The 26331-nt window shown below is 45.0% G+C and overlaps 1 protein-coding gene across 1 annotated transcript in view; it reads left to right on the top strand.

Moving 5' to 3' along the window:
- Positions 1-26331, top strand: part of LOC116387963 (ephrin-A5b-like) — a 70421-nt gene that overhangs the window by 36005 nt on the left and 8085 nt on the right. Inside the window, exon 2 of the mRNA XM_031855447.1 lies at positions 22734-23026. Coding sequence (XP_031711307.1) covers positions 22734-23026 — 293 coding nt within the window. The remainder of the gene's footprint in view (positions 1-22733; positions 23027-26331) is intronic.

Raw genomic sequence — 26331 nt, 5'->3', positions numbered from 1 at the left:
AGTATTACCAATTCTCAGGTGTCACGTTGGCGGCATAATCTTTTTCTAAATCAAGTTTCCAACGACATACGCGGCCCTAGCAACAGATGACAGTGTGAATTTATTGCTTCAATTTCTTTTTTATGGGCGTGTGTTTCTGTGTATGTGTGTGTGTTTGGAGTGTTTATTTAGGTAGTAAATCCCCAGCGGCAGGGCCGAGGCTGGCAAAGCGGCTGTGTGTCAGGACTTACTCATCGGTGTTTGGGGAAGGGATTATGAGGGATGAGAGACCCACATCCACACAAAACACGATGAACGGGAAGCACAACGAGAGTGGGAGAGTCCATTTACTTACTGCAGGCGTGTTCTCCTCCTGTCTCTTCCTCTCTTTTGTTCTCCTGCGACATTTAGTGAGTGCTTTTATCTAAAGTCCCTCACCGTACCAGGCGTGCATACATTTTTAGCACTGCTGGCTCCGCTGGGAATGCACCGCCAGCCCCCTCTCAACACTGCCACCCCGGCGGAGGTGGTGCCATGCTCTGCCAGTTGAGCTACACCGGGACCACACACTTCTTTCTTTCCTCCTCGTTAGTCTTTCTTCTTCGAGTTATTAGAGTAACGACCTGCTTTTGGTGGCAGCTGCCTCAGTCACGGTTGCACCACATGTCTCTGGTGCGTGTGTATGTGTGGACTGTGCACATGTGTGTGGTGAAAAACTTTCTTTTGTAGATTCAGTTTTTCAGAGTTTTAGACTTTCATCTGTCTCTAATAACAATGGATCAAATGACTGTGTGCAATTACCAGCCGCGACACTGGCATTGTGATCACCTTGTTAGTCTGTGTGTGTCATCAAGGCAAAATGTGGTCCTGGAGACGCCTAGTAGCGGGAACTACCACAGAAGCAGTTTTGAGTACTTTGACAGGTGTTTATATGTCTGTCTGTCTGTGGACAGAGCTTGTCAAGATGCAGTCAAACACTTTACTGGTGTGTAGTTGAGAAAAATGAAAGCCGAGCATTTAGTTGCACGAAAAGCCATCATCAACTGATATTTCCTTCAGGAGTTGTTGCCAAAAGAGTACATTATTTCTTGTGACTTAAAATCCACTCCATGAGATGCACTTTCACTCCCATCACAGTCCTGTCAGTAGTGTCTGATGCCGCGTGTGGTGGACAGAGTAGAGGACACTGCCAATGCCAACATGCCAAACGAAAAGCCATGTTCTCATCCTCCGTCACTCTATCGCAGGTCCTCCACAGCTCACCCCGAGCTGTCAGGCCCAAATCGAGGTAACAGATGAGAAACAAATGGGTTTTGTCTGGCACACATGAGGGAGGGAGATACGCTTATCAGGGCTTCGGTGGTGGGCTTCTCCTTACGCACCTCCGTGGCCCTCAGCCACAGCTGCCCCCTCAACTCTCCCTTCCTCCTGCTGTTCTCTACCTGCCAGTTTATCTGAGGAATGTGGGAATGCAGCGAGGCCGGGCACGGAGGGAGAGACAAAGAGGGATGACGGGAGGGAAAGGGATAAAGGACAGAGGATGGAGTCCCCGGGTGCCGACAGGCCCACTCTCCACACCGACACCTTCTCTTGAGCCCAGGCAGATTAGAGCCTCAGTGGAGGGCCGGGAAGCCCCTCCTCCATGACTCCTGCCCTCCCAGCCTCACACCATCCTTCACCAGTCCTCCCTCCTCTCCTGCCTTAAACCAGCCACCGTTTCCTACTCTCAGGGGTACAGTAGGACGTGTTGCAGCTGTCACAGTAAAGAAAGAAAAGCATCTCTAATCTCAAAACGCACAATGCGGTTCATGTTCCTGATTACCTCTTCTTGTAGTTTTGTGATACTTGTCAGAACATCTAAATATCCAAATTCATTTGGTGTCATTGGTTTTTGCTCCTTCAGTCCGTCTCTACCCCCTCCAGGCTCATGTGCGGTCTTCTACCACCGCTGACGGTGTCGGAGCAACCGTTTGGACAAACACTGGCGCTCTGTGCTGAGAAATCCACTCGGGGCCATTTAAGAACTCATCGACTGTAACACCATCCTATTGTGCAGCGTTCGTTGTCAACACTGTCCACTTAGCACGGCCACAGATGCGCATATCGGCCGTTGCTGGCACCAAATCTGTGACTTGTCGTTGGCGGGACGGTCCCGCTGACCGCCGGGCCACCCCGATGCTCTCATCCATTTTACGACGAGGCAGTGAGTGTTTCTGTCATGAGGAGAGGCCCAGAGGCAGAGCTGGCAGAGCCCAGGAGTGTTTGTGAGGGTATGCTAGTGAGTGATTGAACGCAGCCCTCTGTGATGTGCGTGTCAGAAGCAAAGAATTGTGTCAAATATTAGCGATGTGCGAGCTGACTGAGTCTGATTGAAAGAGGCCTCGTTTGCGAGCTTTCAGCGTGTGCACATGCAAGTGTGTGTGTGTGTGTGTGTGTGTGTGTGTGTGTGTGTGTACGCAAACGTCTGTGAACTTCACTGCAGTGTTAATGAGAAGCAGAACAGCCTGGAGGGGTGTGTGTGTGTGTGTGTGTGTGTACGTGCATGAGCTCTCATCTCCGGTGTCAGATCATCGCCTCAAAGAGAGGAAGCAGAGAGGTGAATATTAATTCCAAAGAGGGGAAATTCCTCGGAGAGAATCTCACAATTAAAGACGCTCTCAAAGATTCATTAGCGGTTATTAAGATGCACTAGTTTTCACGTTTTTAATCATCTGCGTCGTGATCTTCCATCTTGTGTCCTCGGCGTTACATTGGAGAACAATGAATGCACCCTGACAAGCGAGCGTTTTTATGATTAAAGCATCAATTCATCACCAGGAAACATTAAATAGGCAAGAATTGGTCTTAATGACGCTGCCATAGGGACTTCCTGACAACAGTATATACAGAAACATATGGTAAAATATAAACAGGAGCCCTCACGCAATATACAAAGACATGGCAAGACATACTGCTCCATGCTGGGTAGACTATACATACACTGCTACATATAAATATCCAATATTCTGTAACAGCGTGCTTATTATAGCTTGTATCAACATTACAGTTGACAGGGGCTGTGAGCTTAAACCACCGAAAAGTCAATTATCTCTGCTCCTTCGTCCACGCGTCTCCTCCCTCCCTCTGTTCTCTTCCGAAGCGATGAAGCCAAGTGACCACAGCTGGTTTGTGACCCTTCAGTGGGGTCCCCCTCTCTCTGTCCCTCCTCTGTGTCCTCTGAGAGTCCCGTCTCAGAGCGAGCACTTGGATTTTTAGGCAGACACTCGTGTGCAGGTGCCAGAATTTAGACTTTGGTTTCAAGAGGACATTTTATCCAGTAAACACAGTATGTGATGGGACTTTGATGGCATGGGAAACCCCATCGGTGCCAGTAGAAAACCAGAGATTCAATGCTGAGACAAAGACAATGACTATATTGATATCACTTTCTGTTTTTAATCCACCGTAATAAATAAGAGAGGAGACACCGATCTGACAGGTGAGAAAGGTCAGATAGGTCATTTGCATTCCCCTCATGTCTGTCTGAAACCTGCTTCACATCTGCTGCTAAGCTAAAAAGAGCAATGTTGTTCCTTCCAATTAAGACCCTCCGACACACGCATCACCACAGACCGCCGCGTGTCCGTCTGCCTGGCTTCGGCTTTGTCCGCCCAGATGTCACCGTTTGTCTGTCTGTGCTGTTATTAAGACAGTGTGAATAGATTTATATTACTGCCACATTTCACTCAAACAACCTGAACAATGCTGAATTTAGGAATTATTCGTCCTAATACAGACTGTATTATCATTGTAAGGCCTTGCATATTTATATTGTGCTTCTTTGTTATCACATTTCAGTTTCTAAAGGAACACTAGTCTACATAAAATATTCTACAAATCTCGTTGGGCCCTAGTCGTAGTATAAAAAAAAAAAGACACAAAACCATTTGCTGTTTTTTTTTAAAGTTAAAAGCATTCAATGTGATATGTATTTTCTTAAAATGTTCAATTTCCCTTGCATTTCGACTGTAATCTGTCACGCACAGGACAAATAATGCGCTCTACAAATTTAAGGAATTCATGTGAATACTTTCTTTCTGTTAAGAACAAATGTTGGCCAAAACATTATCAGTTTTGGCCTCAAAGATCCAGGATATAGTATAAAACCATTTACGTTATGAATAGTTTGAGTATTTTGCATTTTCGAGCCGTTTATTCGTCACTCCCCATTGTGTTAAGGTCTTTGTCGTCTAATTTAAAACAATCACACCTGGATTCTTGATTTAGCAGGTTGAGCTGAAGCGACTTTGTTTCCCCCTCAAGACGTAGTATTTTGGAAATAAACTCTTTGAGTGTTCAGGCTGCAACAGCCAGCAGCCTCCATCCAGCCCTCGCCTCTTGTCACCTGACACCATCTGCATGCTAACAGGCCTGTGAGAGCCTCCTCAGGCCCGGCCGGCACACACTGCAGAGCCCTGCTGCGCTGTCCGGTGACAAGCGTGGGGGGACGAGAGCCAGAAGGCACACAGGAATGCAGCAGACACTCTCTGTATGTGTGTCAGTGTGTGTGCGTGTGTTTCTCCCATTCCATGTACGAGTTAAGAATGGAAGAATTGCTCTCACTAGCTTGTTGGGAGCTATTCTTGTTGTTTTCTTAGTTTGTTTGCCTCTAGCTAACCAGCGTCTCTTCGAGAATGTCAACCAGCCTACTGAAAAGAGCCTTTCACTTCTTTTTTATCTCACACCAGTTGCCCTGTTGCCTATTCCTCCTTAAGCATCTAAATTCTTTATTACGGAAGGATTTTAATACTGACCAAGTAGTCTCGTTTCACCCGAGTCCATGTCAAAAACACTAGACGTTCAGATAAGAATTTTTTTGCAAGGAAAAATAATGAAAACAGAATACAATGTAGTTTCGTATTAAGTTACATAAATGTGATTAAACCAGAGCCCAAGTTGTACTTTGTGTGTCCGGCTAGCATGTGAGGGTTTGTGTGAATGGGGCTACTGTCCAAACCAATTGATTGATTCTGCTGTGCCTGATATGGCCTAGTTCTCCCTGCCATTGAGCTCCTGCTGCTGTAAATACTCACAAGAGCACCAAATGTGTATAAATTCTTGACAGAATTCTTATGTATTATATATTATACGATACAACATATCATACTTGTTGGGGATCAAATTGTAAAGTCTTGGACTTATTTTGATTGTAGTCTTGCTGCAACAGACAATGATAGAAGCAAAGAATCAGATAAGATAGACGGTATCCTGGACATGCCAACGGTTTCATTCCACTATGATTTAGAAAAATAATGACATTATTGATTAACAGGCCAATACAATTTCATAGACCCCGAACGATTTACCAGAAACAGTGACACTAATCTAAAAGCTAATTTAAATGAAATTTCCATCTCTATTACTAACTACACAAATGAGCTGTCCAGTTGTTGTTTTGTACCTGTGTGTGTGTGTGTGTGTGTGTGTGTGTGTGTGTGTGTGTGTGTGTACTCTCACTCCTGACCTGAGCTTAATCATTTGAGGGATTATGGGGATTTGAGTCTTTACCTGCTGTGAGAAAAGGCGAGCCGATCAGTCAGTCTTCCCTTGACGGCTGCAGCCTCGGACCGTCTCATGTCGTAGGAAACCTAACAGGTCCGGGCATGTCACCCGCTCTGAACGAATCAAACGCACAAACACGCTGTCGGGCAGGGAACACACTGTTTAACGAATGCGTTTCCTGCGACCTCATACCACCCCAAAACACACACACACAAATACACACCTACTCAAACACAGAGCGGTCAGTAAACCCACCTGTGTGTATAGTGGTCAGGCCGGGGCAATTTACTTTACCTGACTGATGATCGCTCAGGCTGTCAGAGCAGCGGCGAGGCTTTGTTGAGGTGGATTAGCCGCCTGCAGGCCAGGGCTCGGGTTACTCCCTGGGTTAGGCCCAGCTAGCGTCTAATGACAGAGGAAAGGTGCACACTGTGACCTGTAGGTGTTCAACTGAGACCTCCTCTCAACTGTGATGACCTGGCTCTGCCACCGGACAGGTTGAATGTGAGAGATGACATCTCAACTCTCAGCACATAACTGCTTTCCCACGTGAGTGACCTCAAACACCAGCAGCAACGCTGCAGTCGATGTCAATGCAGTGATGGAAAAAACTCAGAATTGCTCCTCTGTGGTACTTGGCTAAAGAGTAAGTAAAAACAGTAGTTTATATCTATTTAAGCAAAAAAAATATATAAAGAAGTTCATTTAAACTGAACTCAATGGCTGCTGCCTCTTGGTCGATTACTCAGCTAATTGGTCATTAGGGTCTTCACTCGACTAAGATACGGTTCGTCTTTTTTTATGTTCTTTTTTAGAGGGAAGGAGCTGTTAGTCAATAGTCATTACAGGAAAACTAGATTTGAAGGGATTGATCTGTGAAATGGGCCATGATGTAACACTCCATGTTAGGGTCTCCTCTCAGGTATGTTGCTCTTTTAATTGTTAGGATGACTTCTAGAAAAGATGCCACAGTACGGTACAGTTAAGACTGAGACATTGTTCAGGTGGTACATGCCAAAATAATTAAATACAACTTACTTTCTATGGTAACCTAGAGAGTCATAAGTCAGTGCACAGCAGGTCAGCAGAACAAGCAATGATATGAAAGTAGTCTACAGGGAAGCATGCAATTCATTGGTGTGGCGTTTAAAAGAATAAATGAATAATGAATGTTTATCTAGATTTGAATGGCGCTTCAGAAGCATTCAGAGGGAACTAACTTCACTGAAACCGTCTCAACTGTCTCTAATTTACCTATAATTAGCACCGTATTACATAGTTCCCGAAAGCATCCGGTTTAGTTGCTGGTTTGTGCAAATTTAACTGGAATTTTGTTTTGGAATATGCGTGCGCCAAAAGCACAGTGTCAACAGACATGACATTGAAAATCTGCACAGAGAGTGGGAGGAACGGGACGGCGGTTAGTGGGGGCCCAGCAGCTCATTCTTTTTCCCACACCTCCCCAACAGTCTCTCGGTCTTCTTTGTATGACATCTTTCACCAGAGCGCCTCAAAATAGTGTAAAGAAATAGAGAAAATAGTAGATTTGATAAATGTTAATACTGACAGAGTTCAGGCAGAGTGTATGTAAGCCTCAGGTTTTTTTTTAACAGTGTATATACATATGTCCACTGTGAGTTATGTTTTCTTTGATATTATTTAGTGGAACCCAGAGTGCATTGTGCAGAATAACATCCAAATATTTGTGTCTCTTTGACTATAATGGCTGTGGTTAAACCACTCAAAGCCTCCCTGTCCATGTAATTGGCCGTTGTGCGGAGTGTAAACACTATCTGAGAAGTGTTGAGCCTGTGAAGTGTTCGGTGTGTTTGTGTGTGTGTGTGTGTGTGTGTGTGTTTGCGTGCTGGCTGTTGGTGGTTCAGAGTGATTCTAACTCTGGCTCTCTTACCTAAACTGTCTCTTTCACGCACACAGACGTTTTCTTTCAGTGGTCGTAGTAGTCCACTTGGCATTTTTTTGTAACTGAACGTCAACCGACTTTACACGATTATTGCTAACTTCCAGTGAATAGCATATGTTTGAGTTTTCTGGGTATTTCCTGATCAAAGATGTCTCTCAATTTTCACATTTTTCATCATTCACTCATGTTGATTTTACTCTATATGCTGATATTTGAGGACATTTTGGAGGCATTTTATTATTTAGCCTTATTTTGAAAAGCCTCAGTCTCAGAAATACAGCCACAGTCTTAATTAAAGATGAAAAATAAAAGCTTCAAGGACCCGAGCTATGTTTGGGCACTGTGGACACAAAATAATGTAGATTTTTGCGTCCATCAAAATTTGCCAATATGTGCGAAACGTCACGATAGGTAAACAAAGTCATGTTAATTGCACTGGGCAGCATGGAAATATGAAGTCCACTCAAAGTCAAGCTTTATTAGTCTTTAGAGGTTTTATGCTGTTTACGTGGGAGGAATAAGTTTGTGTTCATGGCGTGAGGAGTCAAATCATGACAAGTCGACACCAGCACTACAACATGATTGGATTCTACTGAAACACGATCACCAGTTTATCGAGTTGCTGCCACGCCCCGGTCACATAACGTCTGCATGGATTCGGCTCAAAAACAAGAGCTTTGCTAATTGGTGCAGCGATCGAACCCGTGGCTGTTTTCATAACCGAACGGCCTCTCCCACCGCTAATCTGCCCGCCCTACGGGTTCCAGCGCTGAAGGACAGGAAGGATGTGCATTAAGGGCCAAAGTACTCGCAGCCGTAAAAAATAATGACAGCGTCTGCTGATGCTGGCGAGCAGCTCCAGTCCAACTGTGTGCCTACACTCCATTATTCCAAGACGGCCGCGTGAGTGGTCGTATCTTTTTACAACGTTCCTAATGGTTATGGATGAAAATGATGGCACACATGATGACGCCGCTCTTTCCGCGAGGCGATAATGGAGGCCACATGCCATTTAGGATGGAAGAGAGAGAGAGAGAGAGAGAGAGAGTTTAGTAATAGCAGTGAAAGACAGAGAGGGGGAGAAGGAGACAGAGGGTAAGGGGTTGTATTAAAACCGATTAGAGATGCGGGGTTAAGATGGCAGCCCTGTGCGCGAGTGGAAGAAGAGCAGGCGGAGGGATGGAGAGAAGGGATAGTGGTGTAAAATGAGCAGAGAGGAAGGGTTAAGATGGCAGGTCCAGCCCTGCTCTGCTCCCTCTCTCTCCCCAGGGGGTAGATGAGAGATGGGAATGCCTGTCATTCAGTGAGGGGGAGTATATTTATCCAATCCTCCACCCCACCGTCTCCACTGACTCCCACTGAATATGTTACGCTCTTTGTGCTCTTTCATTTCCTCTTTTAAATCTTTCATTTTTCTCTCTTCATTTTTTCTCCCTCTCCCTCTTTGTCTGTGAAACACTGATTTGGTGTTTTGCAAGTGTAATAATATCAGGATATTAAAAGGTGACAAATTATTTAAAAAACTCACTTTTTCAGTGAACGTACATTTGGGTTTCTGGAGTGCCTTCTAACCCACAAACTATGAAATAAGACAACCAGTCAGTTTTTTGTTTTTTTTGCGAGCTGCCTGACAAGCCATTCAGATTTGACTTCCGTTCCTGTGTCACATGCAGGTTCATTAGAATACCCCCCCCCCCCCCCTTCCCCGCCTGAGTATCTCCACTCATGGCTTGAGAACAGCCTTTGCAAACGTGCACCACATTTTTACCCGCAAGCCAATCAAAGCAGACTGTGCTTTTTTCGGGAGGGGGGGCTTAAAGAGACAGGCGCTGCAACAGAGCGTTTCAGACAGAGAGGGCGAATACGGTTGTGTTCAGACAGACAGTATGAGAAAAGTTTGGTTGGATTTTGGTGTTGAAAGGTCGAAGGTCACTGTGACCACACATCAGTCCTATTCCCATGATAACCTGGGAACTCCTCGAGCGAATTTCTGCAACTTTGGCACAAACGTCCACTTGGGCTCAACTTTAAACTGATTAGAATTTGGTCCTTAAAAAACATCACGTTTAGGCCATAACTCAAGAATCCATAAGCTAATTATGACAATTTTACACAAATGTCTAAGAGACTAAAATGATGATGTAATGACATTTTAAACCGACATGGATGTAAGAGGCATACAACCATGAACCGGTAATTCTAGTTTGAGCATTGAAGATGTTCCAGTAGAAACCCAAAATACGTATGAACCTGAAAATGAGGATGTGTCCCCGATAGAGGCCTAATGTATGTCACAACATGGTAAATGTGTGCACTTCACATAGTAACAGTCAAATATATATTCAAAACCGTGAACAGCGTTTGTAATGACAGCATTTTTGGCCTCCATTCATACGCTGTTTGAGCTCTGTTGCCAAATCGTTCTCTCTTTTCTTTTTCTTCCTCTAATCTTCCGACTCACAAACAAGGGCAGGTGGTGACGGTGTCGCCAGCAACTGTCTAAGAGTGAGAAAGAGAAGTGTTGGAGTTTGAACAGCAGGCTAGTATCTCCACTCCAATAACAATTACATCAAGTGGTGTGTTAAATGAGGTGGCCCACGGTTCAGCAGCTGGGGCTAATCGCTGCAGTCTGCTCCCTAAAACACAGCGATAATGGCGGGCAGAGGGGGGGGTATTCGGTTGCCTCGAAATGCTTAATTTAAGACGGGTGCATACTGTACATTTAAAAACAAACAAGCACACAGGGGCGGACAGCGAACGAAAAGAAAAGGTTGAAAAGAGATACACATCTGACTTAAGTGTCCTTCCCTTCGCTGAGGTGTGGACACGAAGAAGCCGTCTGCTTGTGTTCTCAGAGATGGAAACCGGCCCGGCGGTGAGGTGATCTATCAACAGCGGCTCTATCTCTCCTTTATGGCGTTCTCCATCATCACATCGAAGCAGTAAATCCTTCCTCAAACTGACATGCAGCTGCTGACATGTGGTTCCCATCTAGCGATTTCACAACTGGCTTGGATTCAGCCGAGGTGACGCTCATCGCGGCGGGGAGTGCGCCGATAGGCGATCCGGGGTCAGTCGTGAAGTTCAGAGAGCGGCGAGTAGAGAGACTGGATGTGTGTGTCAGGTGTGGCAAAAGCACATGCGGAGGAGGATGTGATGCTTTCTTGCATGTGATGTGAGTTTGTGCAAACATTTGAAAGGCATGTTTCTGCATGCAAGCGGGTTCGGTTTGCTTTAATGCTGATCAGCTGTTGGATGGCAGCTGGTCGTATTTTGTTCGGGGCCGTCCACCCTGTCCGACCGGTCTGTTTTCGCCCGGGCCAGATTTCTGCTACTCTCCGCGGCCTCAGAATAATATGAGCTGTGTCTGCAAAGTCTGTGTACATGTGGGTGGATGAATTTGTGTGTGTGCCTTTTTTCTCAACTTTTATTTATCCAGGGAGTTTTTTTTTGTTGGCAACGCCCTGCTTTAGGCTCACAAAGTTAGACTGTTCCGTAGACGATGGCAATGTGGCTAACCTTTGTGTTCCCAGGTGGATTATTTTGGGATATTTTTCCAAATAATCTTACTCATTAAAGGGCCAGATCACCCAAAAGACTTTTTTTTTTTTGTCTCTTACCGCTTCTCTATCTATACAGATATGTCGGGTTTTTAGAATCCAGGGACAATGTTACAGTTAGTTTGAATAATGAGCAGATCATACCAACAGATTTTACTGGAACTTTTTTCTTCCAAAAAAATAGTACCAATGGAAACTATTGACAGAAAAGTACCTGGAACATAATTTGGGTCAAATTACGGCTTTAAGGTTTTTATCTCCTCTTTCTTTGTCAGCATAAAGCAAGCATGTTAAATGTCAAAAACGTAATTAATAATAACGTCTGCTAGTTTGAATATTTGACAAATTAAATCCTTTTAGATTGGGAAAGGGATTCAAGAGGATCACGATTTGATGACTAGATTTAATACTGGATTCATATGCACTACATTGAATTAACTGTCAGACTGAAGACCCCAGTTTTTTGAAGGAGTGTGTTTGTTATTCTCCCTCCATGTTGGATCCAAACTAGCAAACTCTCAGTCACAAGTCGTAAACTTTCCGTTCCGGCTCCCTCTGTCTGTCTGTGTATCTGCAGGCGCTGTATATATTCACATGTTCTTGAAATTTTGGAGCACATCTCAGCTCCGCTTATGCTCCGTATCAGTGGGGAACCGTTTTATATGCATTGAAATTTGCCCACTGGAGGTCCCAAAAGACGGGCCATTACCTCACTGACTGTACGCCCTGCGCCGCGCTGAATATGTCAATGAGGAACACGGCCTCCGCCGGCGCTGACACTGGAATGCTGCAGCCGGTGTGAATATGAAATACAGCATCTTAAGGTGGAGTGTGTGAATCCGAGCTGGGCCTCTCTTAAGGCGTTATGTGCAGATCTGAGATCTCCGGTTTGCAGGCTGATGGACGAGACTTTGACAGACATTCTGTGTCAAGGGGTAGGGTCTGGGGGGGGGGATTGACGAGGCCCTGCGGGGGCAGATTGAGCGGACCAGGTGGTACGGCTCGGAAATGGCATGCGGGGCACTCGGAGGGCGCCTCTATGTTTAGCCCTTACATGATATTACATGTGCTGTTTTTTTTGGACCTGCTGTAGGATGTGAAGAAGACAGAGCTGTCCGCCTAAGTGGTTCACCCTCTGCAGCCTTATTACAATGGAGTCTTTAGACTTCTTTTATTAGATGTATAACATTGGTATTAGTCTGTACTCAAGTGTCATACTTGCACTGTGAAACAGAAGTTCATAATTAGCTTTATGAAATCAAACGTTTCGTTAATTTCAAGCTTTTGTTTCATTTTCAGACTCGAAACTTTATCAGACTTCAATCAAGCAGCATATTAACTGACTTCCCCCCCCCTTTTTTTTTGTTGTTTAAAAAAAAAAAACATACATTTTGCAAACATGCCGTGTGCCTCTAATACATTGCCAGTTCAAAAACTGCCCGTTCAGAACGGGCCTATCACTCGGCGTCCGGTGTAGCTGCTTGCAGCTTTCTCGATAACTGCTCATCCAAACAACTTCACACTGGACAACACTCTTTCTTTTGTCCTGAGCAACACACATGCCAAGTTTGAAGTCGTTCGGATGAAGGGTTGTTGAGAAAATGACTAATAAATATGTCCCTTAGATCTCCGCTCTCTCTTTATCTGTTCTTGAAAGTACCATTGTGGTGTAACAGTTACCCTACACAGTGTGTGCATAACACACTACTAATAAATGTGTCCCACTTGTCATGGGGTCCTCAGCAGAACAACCACCAAGTGTGAAGTAGATTTGATCAATGGTTGTGGAGAAAATCGAAAGACAGACAGACAGTCCATTTTAACTAGAATAAGTGTGATAAGTCGTGGCCGTTTCCTCTGATAGTAATTAAAAAAAACAATGTAGGAATACAGTTAGTTTTTATTCTGATCTCTTGTCAAGCAGCTGGCGATTTGACAAGAGGACCAAACTAATGTCTCCTGAAAAGTTGAAGTTTTCTCACCGGGACAATCTCGAGGGACCACCGTGACGTGCGAGTCATAGTAATCATTGTAATTATAGAAAAAGCATAGAGGTGAAAAAAAAGCAGAGAAACGTGATGGGTTGTTTAATAAACCTGTCACTTATTTTCCCTTTCCTGTGAAATGTAATTAGTGTTTGAGTAAATGTTGGATTCAAGAACAGTTTGGACCTCCTCTTCTCTTCATATACAGTAGAACAAGTGCTGGTGGTTACGTGACCCTCGTCTTGCATGCCCTAGTAGCCCCTTAAGAGACTCCATGTTGTAAAACCAACGCTGTGCTGCCATGTCGGCATGTTGCCCCCATGTTATGAGTGACTTTGTTCCATTGAAACGCATAGAAACGCACTTTGATAGGTTTTCTTTCTTTTTTTGGAAGAGTTTGTCTTCTTTAGGAGCTCTTGCTGGGTTGGAAGCCGTTGGATGTTTTGACCCAATAGAAGCCGTTGAGACTTTGTATGTGATAGTATATATTGGGCCATATAGGTAAACTCAAATGCCTCGCAATCACACACAGACCTCCTAGCTCTTATACAAGACCTTTGAGAGTTGTAAATCAAGGATGGGCCCTTTCCCACTCCCCTCTTTCACATCCCTCACATTTTCTCACATCATTTGGGCTTCTTCTTTCATGTCTCTCTCACTAGTCAATCTTTCACTCTTCTATCCCCTCCCCCCCCTCTCTCTCTCGCTCTCAAACCTTGAATATAAGCCTCTCTCACCCTCTCTTCTCAGGGCCTTGAACACAACAAATTTTTCCGAGCTTGAGTTTTTAGCATTTCACCATCTCCCCACAGAACGCCTATTACTCAACCAAGTCAGTTCCACCGCACTTTGATGTGTGTGAGACCTCACTGGTAGATAAGTGCCGGTGTTAGAGTGTGTGTGTGTGTGTGTGTGTGTGTGTGTGTGTGTGTGTGTGTGTGTGTGTGTGTGTGTGCGTGCGCACATGCAGTGGTGGTGTGTGTGAGAGCTTTGCAGGCATGTCATGGGCGGGTGATTGAGTCCAGACGTTGTGGGTTCCTCTCTTCACCGCCGCCCCCCCCTCCCCTTCCCCCGCCTGGTTGTGGTTTCAGAGTGTGTTGGGCCGGGGCCACAGCTCCCTGGGGTGCAGTAAAGTGATAGGGCACTGCAAGGGGGCTCGGATCGCCCCTGGGGAGGGAGGTCAGGGGTCGGAGTCTCGGGCCCTGCCGAGCGAGGATCGGGGCCATGTTAGTGAAGCAGGCTTCAGGTGGGGCCTTCCTGTAGGACTCATTGCTGCTTGGGCTAGCTCGCATGTGGGTTTCTGTGCGAGTGGGTTTCCTCTGTGAGTTAACATGTTCCTCCTTGTGTCCTTTTTCTGTGCCAATTTAGAAAAGAACTTGCTAATTTAACAATGTAGCAACGAATGTTATTCATAGACTATTAAATATTATAATAAGTTATCAAAAAAAGGAAAATCTGTTAGAAGAAAAGATCAGGTCATGCAATTTTTGTTAAATGACCTGCAGCTGTTTCTTAAATAATATGTCTCTTTATTGTCGATGCATTTAACAGTCTCCTGCAATAGGAATCAGAACTGATGCATGGGAATGTAGCTTTGGGCAAAATGATGATACAATGATCTTTTTTTTTTTTTTAATCTAGAAACTGTTTCTTAAAATAAATTATTATAAACCAGAACAGAAGAAAATCCACTGTATCACAATATTTATTGATGTTGTGAAATGGTATTACCTGCGTTAAAATGTTCTATCTGTATCACCCATTTCAGTGGGAAAGTAAACGTTTAAACCAATCAACTTAAAAAGGAAAACAAATAGCACAAAAACAGTGGACTTTATAGAGACTGTACAGCCATGAAGCAAGAAGAGGACGATGACATGCCTGCTGAGCAGGTAGACAAAGACAGAAGGGATCAAGTTATCGTTTTTTTACTTTTTTAAACTTCACCTTCCATCCCTCAGCAGCTCCTAAGATAGACGACAGCGAGGTCAGGCCATCACCTGGGCTCAGTCACTGGCCAAACACTGGCTCTCGGGCTGAATAATGGGCTGTCACTACCCCCTGACCTAAGCTCAGAGTCTAAAGTGTCAGATCGATATCAGCCGAGCACGGCGAGCAGCTCGCGTGACGGGAGGCATCCTGGGATGCTCTGCCTCTCCCCGAGGTTACACCGGCTGTGTGCTCTGCAGGAACGTCCGCATTTAGCGAAATTAAAAAATCATTATCATCATCACTATGCGTGTATACAGAGATCTGCAGCATCCTGCAGAATGTTCCCCGGTATACAAGTCCGGCAGGTGCTGATGGGAAATATTTGAGTCTGGGTTATTTTAACAGGAGCCGCTCTGGGCCTGTTGGAGTTATGTGGCGTTAGGGTTGGTAAAGGAGTGTGTGTTCCATGTACATGCGTGCCTGCATGTATACACCTGCAGTGTACGAACGCTGTGTTTGTCAAAGGCGCAGATTCTATGGTTGGAACATTGTGTTGTTGTAAACAGCCATCATGGCACAGAGGGGGTTTATGACTCGCTCTGTCAGGCCCCTGGGGGTTTTACACTGACTGAATGATGGAGCCCTGCTGTGGGTGTGTGTGTGTGCGTGTGTGTGTGTGTGTTGACTGACACTAACTCCATGCTGCTGTTGCTGCTGCTTTGACCTATTTGACACCAGAATAGCGTTGTCAGTAATTAACCTGCCTCATCCATGTAAGACAGAAGGACAGTCTCTTGTCGCAATCAGTCTGTAACACGTCAGGAATATTCGTCTTAAAGGGCCACGTCACTCAAACCAAGTCACTCACAGTCTGATTTCCTGCTATGTTTTTGTGGAAATAGACAATATGACAGTCAACTGATAAGATAAGTCCAGAGGGAATCAATGACATAATGAAGTCTGTTTGCTTTCTTTGTACTTTTTTTTCTTCCACTTTAGATGGAGGCTGTTAGTTTGATGTCATTGAAAGTGTAAGACCAGGAGACTCATTTAATACTTCTTTTTAACTGCAACCAGTTTTATTCTGTGAACAGCAGGTCAGCTGGACATGCAAACATGGGACATTTGTCCACAGGCCAGCATATGCTTTCATGTATATGGTGAATAATAAAGTTTCCTATGATAAATTAAAGTTAGTGTTCACTGGTGATCAACTTGTCATGGTTAATAACACTCAGTGAAAACACTTTCCAAAGTATGGGAAAATAACCCTGATGATGTCATAGTGATGTCAACAGGGTAATCTTAAACTGGCCATTAACTGGTATTTGGTTGTGTTATGGGAAATGTAGGGTCCAGTGTTCATGGAACTTTACCCATGCTAGGGACTAAAGAGTCAGGATAGCTGGGCCTCTGCTGCTTCAATTTTTTTTTTGACTTCAATTTCAACTTCATCTTTTTATCCTCCAACTTCATGAAATAGACTAATCTCTGGAGGACTTCTTTACATGCAGCTTTTCTTTCAAGGAAATTATTTAATAACAAAGCAATTGAATTACAGTTCTTTCCAGGAAACTTCTCCTCAGAAACTAAATTATGGACCCAAAAACAAAAGCCTTACCTAGACAACATTTTACTTTTGAGTTTTTAAGTGGAAAAAAAAAGGGATTTTGTAGGAAGAAAAGTATTGTTGTGTCAGTTTTTCTCCCAGCGAAGGCCCGAAGACAACAGGGCCTAGTTTTCAGGAGATTAGAATATACATGAAGCTTTACATAACACGGTCTCTGTCTGTGTGCACCAGCCTGGCACACACTGTGGCTGCAGCTGCATTGAAGGACGAGTTAGCGATTGGCACAGTCAGGACCACCAGGATCCATAAACAAGACCATCCGCTCTCATTCCTCTTGTCTCTGCTTCCACGCTCTCTATCTCCGTCTCCAGCCTCTGTTTTATTTTTTAACTACCCAAGGTGCCTTCCCACAAGCGGCAATGTGTTTTCAATCTGAGGCCAATTATTCACCTCCCCTGGTTGTGTTCCCAGCTGGGAAAAAAATACACAGAAACAGAGAACTGTCTATACTTTACGGGCTCCATTTCCCCCCCCCCCCCCATCTCTCTGCTGTCAACGCCCAGTCGGACCGAGCCCCCCCTGGCAGACACATTATGTGTTCAAATACATTCTGCGTGTACATGTGTGTGTTTGTGAGTCTGCCGACATATGTGTGTATATAATTAGCCTAACTAAGTAATAATGGCCTTTAACTTCCCCGGCGGCGAACCAGCTATATGAATGATGGGACAGGTGGAGGGAGGGTGATCTAGACCTCCCAACCCCGAGGGCAACGGGATAGACGGAGCCCATCTGGTGACATCACGTCACATGACTGGGGGCATGATTACCCCTTCTTTGCCCCATAAAGAGTTCCCCCTAGAGGCTGTAATCAGGAACTACAGAAAAAGGCAGTTAAGTGTTTGTGGAGGAGTAAATTGAGGGACTTGATATAGAAGCAGCGTAACGTCTGTGGTCTCGTGTTTTTCAGTGCAGACATTATGAGTGTGTGTGTGTGTGTGTGTGTGTGTGTTAGGACAGAAGCTTCATGTGTTTCTGTGGGCTGAAAGCATCTCCTCTTTTCTCTCTTTGTGGAATAACGCTGGGAAGCTGCCCCTTGTCTGACCCAAGTGTGTTCATAAGGAAAACAACAGGAGGGCTTTATCCTCTCCTCCTCCTCCCTTTTACTTTCTCTCCACATTATTTTTCTTCCTCCTCTTTCCCTTCCTTCCCTCCTCTTTTGTTTCCTCTCTTTCTCGCTTCTTGTTTTGTCCATCCTTCTCTTCCCTTGCTTCACTCCTTTTTGCTCAATTTTCTCCACCTTTCCCCTCTTCTGCTCCTCATTCCTATTTCTTTTCCTCTCCTACTGTCTTCCACCATCTTGTCACCACCCACAATCTTCCTTTTTTCTCTCTTCTACTTCCTCTCTTCAACCATCCTGGGACATACAGCTGTGTTCAAGTCTGCTGTATTTTGAGTGGAATTTGGGGTTTTCAGCACACCTGTGGGGATCAAATGTTTTGCCGAAATATTTTTTCGGCTGAATCCAGTATTTTTAGACTCTTTATAATATTAAAATGTGACCACTCTAATGGCAACAAAATAATAAAAAATATGTCAGCATTTTTTAAATAAGAAGCACAACTTCATAAAGTGCCTGAAAAATGTGTGTATATTTATTCGTGGATAAATATTATCATTTGTAGAGGAGACTGTGTGAGAGTTGATGTTTTTCTCATAATTCACACCAACAAAATAAAGAAAATAAATACATAAGGAGTTCAGTATTTCTACACCAGAACATGGAGAGGGAGTTTAAATCTATGTAATCTGGTACTAAACAGAGCAAATATACAAAATTCAGGGAGATTTAAGGGCTTTGAATTTAGTTTTTCTGAACACAGCCGTTCGTTCTTCTTCCACCTTTCCTCTATTTCTCTCCTTCTCCTGCCTTTTTACTTGCCCTCTTGTCCCCTACATCCTTCTCTTCCACTCTCCACTCCTCTCCCCTTTCTCTCCATATTGGCTCTGGCCATACCTTACCTGTGCCAGGCCACAGAGTGACAATAACACAGCAGAAGGGGATGAAGAAAGCAAACAAGCTGGGGAGCTCGCTGAAAAGAGGGATTACCCATAGATGTGTGCTTTGTTAAGAGCTCCAGTTACTGATTCATTGATAAGCCCCTCCAACTGGCCGCGAGTAATTCAGCCAATCAGGGATCATTAATCCCCAAGACAAATGGATTGAGGTGCTTTTATTTTGTTAATGGCTCATTATGACACATTTCGAACTGACACAGAACTGCTGAACCGTGCTCTTGTTTGTTGGCCTGATCGTTCTTTCTGCCTCCTGCTATCAAACCCCCCCACCACCCCGAACCCTCGATCAGCTTTTAGCGCGCCCTGCTGCTCAGAGTGACGCCAAAAGGAAAACACAACGGTTGGAATTGCCTCGATCAGCCCCGTGAAGGCTTAATGACTCACTAAATAGCCTGTAACAACAAAGGCATTTTCGAGAAACAGATGAATACATCTCGCTGGTAATGGAAGTGAAGAAACCCTGTTGCTTAGGCCTGCGAACGCCGTCGACAGTTTACAGCTCGGTAAACGAATGCAGGTTTCTCACGCTTGAATCCAGGCCACGGCAGGGGAGGGACGGGGGTTAACAGATGCTCTCAGAGTCTCAGGGTACAGATAGCAGAGATCACAGTAGAGATCAGCAGGAGAAAGCCCCTCAAAAGAAGAAACCGGAAGACATTGAGAGATGAAACGTCATCTTATCCGACCACATCTTGAGCCGGTCTGTGTGTTTATGGCTCCGTGTCTTATCAATATTTCATTGCTGCTACTCAAAAACATCCATACAGTAAACATCTGGCACACATCTGGCTCATCTGTTGGTGCTCTCGCTACTCTCACTGTGCGTTTTATAGTCTTTTGTAACAAACACCTTCGGCCCATATTTCTAGATTTAGGTTGTACATGTGTTTGGCCACATTTGAGCCCCTTCAGAACTTCCATCCAAATCCCTCTCTGGTGAAGCGATCGTAAATGGACAGGGAATATAAATATGCCTCCGAGGCAAGAGTGAGAAACTGATCGCTCAAACTACATTTGCAGGCAGAGAGGGATGCACTGATTTTACACAGAGACACGTCGCCCTCAGCCAAAGCTGCAACAAATGTGAATCTTGCTTCAGGATCGTAATGCAACAGGTGCAGCTGCCTCTCAACAACATTACAATGAACTAATTCACCAACGTATCCAATTCCATCCAGCAATGTTGTTAAACTACAAACAGGAAATACCAACAATTCTTTGTTAACAAATAATATTTCTTGTTTCCTGATCTTATCTTTTTTCTATTTGCTCATTTCCTCAGTAATTTGTCCTGTGCTCAGAGGACTGAAAATTACGATTACAATTCAAGAGCAACTTTCATAACTTCTCTGGAAAGTCCCCAGAGGTCACCGTCAATAATTTTATGAGAACTTTTTTTGTGGATGAAAGTAGTTTCAATGAGCTACAGAATTATGAAAATTCGAACTAAGTCTCTGCTCTGAAGCGTAGAATGAGATCCAATCAGAAGTGGTCACTGGAGACTGATGATGAGATGCGTGATGATGACAGGAGTAAACGCTGTTCCAACTCTGGATGCATCTGAATACAAGTATCCAAGTATTACTTTTCCCCACCTCTCGCTCTCTCACAAAAGCTTTAGTTACAAACTCTTCTTAATCCTAACTAATCTCTACTGCTTCTCCTGGGTCAGATTTTGATTGACAGCCACTGACACTTGTGAGGTTGAAACTAACATTTAAGGCTTAGTAAAAACACGGGGGAGGAGGGGGTGGGACAAAGCAGGCTACCCCATAGTGCTTCTGGCTGAGGACATGATACTGTGGAGCCGGTTGACCCCTGGTAGTCATAATATCAGCGAGCAGCTCTGAAACTGGAGGCTAAGGGAGGCCATGCTGTGCCTGCCTGGAGCCAAAGTGCCCAGCTGGTGCTGAAGGGGGAAAGGAAAAGAAAAAACTGGAAGAGAAAACAAGGACTTTGGTTTCACGTTTGACCAGACTATAATTAGAGAGAGAAAAAGATTAGAATATGGCCATGAGACACCCACACACCCCGCTATCCGGCATGCACACACGTCATCCACTCATTTGTGGCAAACCCAGTAGGACGGCCACTAATCCCGTGGCACATTCACAATCTGTGTAACGACAACATGATACCCCCCAGCAGGCCGCGGCGAGCGCACACCTCCCCTTCACGCCGCCCCTGCTCCCCCCCCCCCCCCCCCCCCCCAAGAACCCCGACATTTACGTGTCAGCAGCAACAGCTGAATCTCCCTCCCTCCCTTTCTCACCTGGCCTCAGATCAGCTGACTGGTGCTGCCGTCCCCTTCGGCGAGCAGCAGGAGCATGCGTAATGTCTGATCCGGTTGTAACGTCAAGGTAAAGAAAAGTCTGCCCCCCCCCCCCCCGTATCTAATCATCAGCCACGCTGCGTGCTCCAACATGGTATCTGGCACATGTCTCCCCTGTCGGCCCTCACTGTGTCAATGAACAGAGGTGGAGTATTGAAGACATCCGCAGTATGTCAGTGATACTGAACCGCGGGCCATTAGCAGCTATAGAGACACGACCAGTCGGCCGTCCAAGCGTAATCCGCCTCCGCTAAAAGCCTCACAAATGCAACCTTATACGGCGCCTATGGGAATATGTGTTTCCAATCACTCTCCTCAGGAATGAATACCTGGCATATCTCGCCTCTGCGCTTTTCTTCCCCCCCCTCACCTGTGTCCACTCGGTTTACAGTAAACACCAGGCGAAAATTCTCGGGGGCCGTTTCAAGGCGAGGCTTGAGAACAGGCCTCATTTTCCCAGACTCGGAGATTCCACGAGGGGCTCCTAAATCAAGCTGTCATATCAGGCTAATGAAAATCTCATTTTACAGGGGGATCCTCTTAACGCTGCTAAAGGCACATGCTAACCAGGGGATTAGCCCTGTAACGCTAGGGGACTTTAATTTCAGCACCAGCATAAGTCATCGCTGCCGAGCACCAACATTGATATATGGCTTAGAGCTGACTCGCGTGTGCCCTGCGAGGTTTCTGACGGGGCGGGTGTCTTGCAGGGGGTTTCGTTTGAGTCTCACAAGAGGCTCGCGAAGATTGAGACTGACATGATGAGATCGTGTAAACAGAACCAGAGCCGGAGAATGTCTCTTTCACAGTCCGGCCGGAGTTTCCGAGCACCTGTGGGAACTTTTTCTCCAGCTGCGGCCTCGCTAAGGTACTCGAAGTATCATCTCTTGTCATCAGGTGTTGGAGCACTCGCAACTCTTTGGAGGACGCGTCATCGAGGAGTGTGATGGGGAGAGACTCCCCGAGCAAATCAATGAGTAACCATCCTCCCACTTCAGCAGCTGCTGCCAATGTACCCTTGAGCAAATCACCGCTTCTTGAATGTTAGCCGAGTACAAAACACAGAGCAGGCTGCAGCAGAGAGAACATGCACACTCGGCATATTTTCATTGGGTTAATAAATCATTAAAAAAGATCAAGTTCAGAGATCACATGGGAATTATCATTGCATACATAAACATATAGAACGATCACCTCACCAATAACAGATTAATCATGGTATTATTATTGCTGATATACAGAAAAATGCCCTCACTGTGGATTAGGAACAACTAGATCCAGCCATGTAGGCTCACATGCTTCTTTGAAAGGCACATTAATAAAAACATGTTTGCATTTACATCAGAGCTGTAGACTTGAACAACTTAAAGATGCCCTGGGAACTTTCAGTGTTACTCACTCAAACACAACGGGCACAAACGTATTCATTCTTAAGTGGCGCACTCGTTCGAGCCCGTCGAACAAAAGAAAAAGTAAGAGGAAGTTAAGATAAGAATACGAAAATGTTCTTGCTTGAGGTCCTACGTGTGTATCATTCAAGTCTTATACACGTGAAGGCATTTCTTTCGTCAGAACATTTGCAAAGACAATTCTTTCATCATTGTTTACATCCACATTGTCTTTGCTAGCGGTCTTTTTTCACGCCTTTTGCTTGCGCATCGTTGTTCAAATGTCATTCTAACAGTCAGTAATCACAGTCCTGAAGGACTGTATATTCCTTATGATTTGACACAAAAATACTTTAAAACTGTTTGGTATTTTCGCGCAGACTTGATGTTTTGCTTTACAAACCACATATTTACATTTGCCTCTTTTCAATCTCTCTGTCCTCCAGGTTTTACCGGGGCGATTATCACATCGACGTCTGCATCAACGACTACCTCGACGTCTACTGTCCGCACTACATTGGGCCGGTCTCGGACGACCGGGCCGAGCGTTACATCCTCTACATGGTGAACTACGATGGCTACAGCTCTTGCGACCACACCGCCAAGGGCTTCAAACGCTGGGAGTGCAACAGGCCTCTGTCGCCCAACGGACCGCTGAAGTTCTCAGAGAAGTTCCAGCTCTTCACTCCCTTCTCCTTAGGCTTTGAGTTCCGCCCCGGCAGAGAGTATTATTATATCTGTGAGTATGCCTATCTTGTATTCACAGAAATTATTGTACTTTTGACATAGACCAAAATCTGACCAAAACACTACAGAGTAAGAGTTCACTCATTGTTTGATTGAATCAAAATGCCAATTTTACATATTTTTTCTTGTACGGCTGCTTGCGTTGAAACAACATTTATCATGTGACAACTTGAAAGAAAAATGTTTATATTACTGAAAGTGAAGTACCCAAAAAGTATTGTTTCGGTATCAGTACTGAAACTCAGGTATCAGCAGTAGAAAAGTAATATTTAAGATACACGACTTCAACTGGGAGTTAAATCAGAAGATCAATATCGATTTCATTTTTGAATCTTGCAAAAAGACAGCAGCTATGTTCGGGTTTTGTTGTTGCAAGTCCTTGGAATGAGCGTCAAGCCAAAATACAAGCCAGAGGGAGCAAAACATCTCCACTGTCGAGGTCTTGTCTGAAGTGTCCTTTGTTGAGGACTGGCAGAGCTCAGTTTTCTCCTCCTCGTGAGAAGACTCGGGGAAAACAAAGAGCTGGGAAGTCTTGTGTTTTCATAAGTAAAGTCAGAGCCCTACGGGGGACTAAAGGAGATACAGGGCTCTCCATGGCAGGTCTTTAGTATTTAGCCGACACTGGTCAGAGAAACTTTATAGTAAGAAGTGCAAAAGTCAATGAAAAGTCAGCGCAACCTTGGCATTACAAACAAAGTACCAAATAAAGATCAAATCCAAAAGGGACTAGGTAGAGAAAGAATGGAGAAAGTTTTTCTACACAGTCATTGCAGACTTAGTGTAACTTTTTAGCCGTGCTTCCTGACCCAGAACAAGTGTTTTGAAAAGGTTCCTGAAACTTTGAGACTGGTCAGATGAGCCAAACTCTTTTCTCTTCTCCATCTTGACATCATTTGCAACCTCCACTTTTGGGTTTTTAATGAAGCTCAGGGGAGTTTAAGATCACAAGGAGAATTTGTTCTCATCGTGTTTTTCAACACTTTCTGATCTTGGACGGTGCTACACATGCGTGCTTCTGGGATCACGCAATCGCCAAGATAGTCATCATGCGACTTAAATCAAATCTAAAGCTGTGTTTCTGTTTCAGTATATTGTATTGTGATGTATTGCCCTTCACTAGATCTTTCGGTTTGGATTTCTGCGTCCATTGGCTAGTCTACTAGGCTCCGTTGCATAAACATGACTGTATTGTTTAGGGATATTATGGTCTGCTAGCCGTGCCACAGAACTGTTGACGTTTTTGCAATTCCTTGGATGTCGATAAGAAAAATCCTAGATTGCCTAATTTGTTCAGTTGGCTCTGGTTGATGTGAAACTGAGTGAAGACGATATTCTTGTAATATTTGATGATGATTGATCATCCAGAGAGAGAAAGAGGGAGAGAGGCAGAGAGACGGTCCTTATGGCTTTGAGCAGTTTCAGGCCATATGGACCATGCTGCGCTGACTCAGATTAATGACTCATCCAACAGATCCTTGTTCATTAAAGACACTTGTCTTCCCTCTGGGAACTTATGATCTGAGCATGGGAAGAAATAACAAAAGACAGACACCTTATGGTCCTTTGAGGCATCATACCAAGGCCGTATAGTCAGAACATTTCACATATTATCTAGATTTGTCTTCACATTGTACAGAGTTGTGAAGTCGGAAAGAAGAGACGTTTCCCTTTTGGAAGTTTTAAAGTAACTTTAATGAACAATGAATACACTACCTTCCCCGCAGCAAACGACAGACATCATTTTTTTTTTAAACTGGAAACAGCTGCGTCCTGCGGCAAACGAGGTTGATAGGAACAAAGCAAAAAAGTGAAGTTCTTCTTTGATAAAACAAAGCTATCAGCTAAAAGCAGCTACAATGCTGAGTGGAACTGCTCTGCAAGTGATAATTATGTGTAGGGTCCTCATTACAAGTGACCCCTTTCACATCACAGGTAGTCATTTTATCCATTGTTAGTATAGAGGACTTTCTTAGTTGGTTTTTGGAGCATTGCAGCTTATATTGGAAAAAAAATAATGCTGTCACACATGAAAATCACATTTTTCCAGATGGACCCTTGTTTTCTTTCTCCAGCGGCATCATCCACATCCAGGATCGTTGGTTGCCTTACAGTGAACTGTGTTGTATCAGCTGCCGGTGTTGGTGTCAAATAGCATGTTTACTGTATCTTGCTCTAACAAAGCCTAACAATACCTGATAGTTAATACCAGTGTTGTACATATAATATGGTTTTGGATTCTCTAAGTGGGGCATGTAAATGACACATTGAAGGGGAGATTCATGTCTGCTTGTCTCAGTGGAGACAGACACTCCTTTGTCCTCTTCCGTGGTGATCATCATGCGCCCCAGGCAGGGGGAGCAGAGACGTCAAATAGACACCTGCAGTTGGCCAAGGGCCTGCCCGTCTGGCAGACAGACAAACACCCGGAGGAAAAACCGTGTGGGGATCAGTATTGCGGCTGGTCCGAGAAGGTCAAAGGTCACCGAGATGACGACGAGGTCTGCGCTGCGAGCTTCTCGTGGCCTCGGAGGGCGGCATGTTTTTCTAATAGAGCCTCAGCGGAGCGGGGAAAGCCTGATCCTAATCTCAGGGGATAGAAATCCAATTTTCAGAGGAGACAGTTGAGAGTCTGGCTCTCCCTGTGTGAGAGAGATGACTGTCTCCCTGTAAAGCCCTCGCGCTTCAAACGGCCGGGTCCCGCTCCGTACAGCCAGTGCAGATCTACATCGATAATGACATGAACCCCCCCCCCCCCTCCCAGCACAGGGCCCCGACAGTTTCCCTCTAGCTTCTCGGGGCTGAAGCAAAGACAAAAGGGCTTTGTTCCCCAAGATAAACCGATCATCACAAGAAAAACATCTGATCCCACAGTATTTAAATCAGGATCTGTCTAATTCACCTCACAGTCACACCAAAGCCTGGCCTTGCACAGGCATCCCAGCCTGTTTGATGATCTACGATGTGTGTTGCCAGTACCGAATGTGCGATCGCGACGATCACGTGTCCCCGCGGCACATGCCGGAACGTGTAAACATGTGTCTGAGCGTGTGAAACAAGAGGTTTACCGTGGTCATGGTGAGGCGGCGGCGGCTGGGTGATCTGACTTATGCTGGGTCTAGAGTTGCAGTCAGAGCTGGAGTTACAATCACGGCGAGGCACGGCTGTGTTGCTCGAGGACAGAAAACCCAGACTCTGACCTCCGTGGCAGACATGAGAGAAAGGAAGAGAGACAGTCGGGTAATTGTGTGTGAGTTGGAATCTGTGAGGGGATTGTGGTATTGGGGGGGGGGGGGGGGG

The sequence above is a fragment of the Anarrhichthys ocellatus genome, unplaced genomic scaffold, assembly GCF_004355925.1.
Source record: "Anarrhichthys ocellatus isolate YVR2014 unplaced genomic scaffold, GSC_Weel_1.0 scaffold16, whole genome shotgun sequence".
NCBI lineage: Eukaryota > Metazoa > Chordata > Actinopteri > Perciformes > Anarhichadidae > Anarrhichthys > Anarrhichthys ocellatus.
This window is presented reverse-complemented; position numbering and strand designations above follow the sequence as displayed.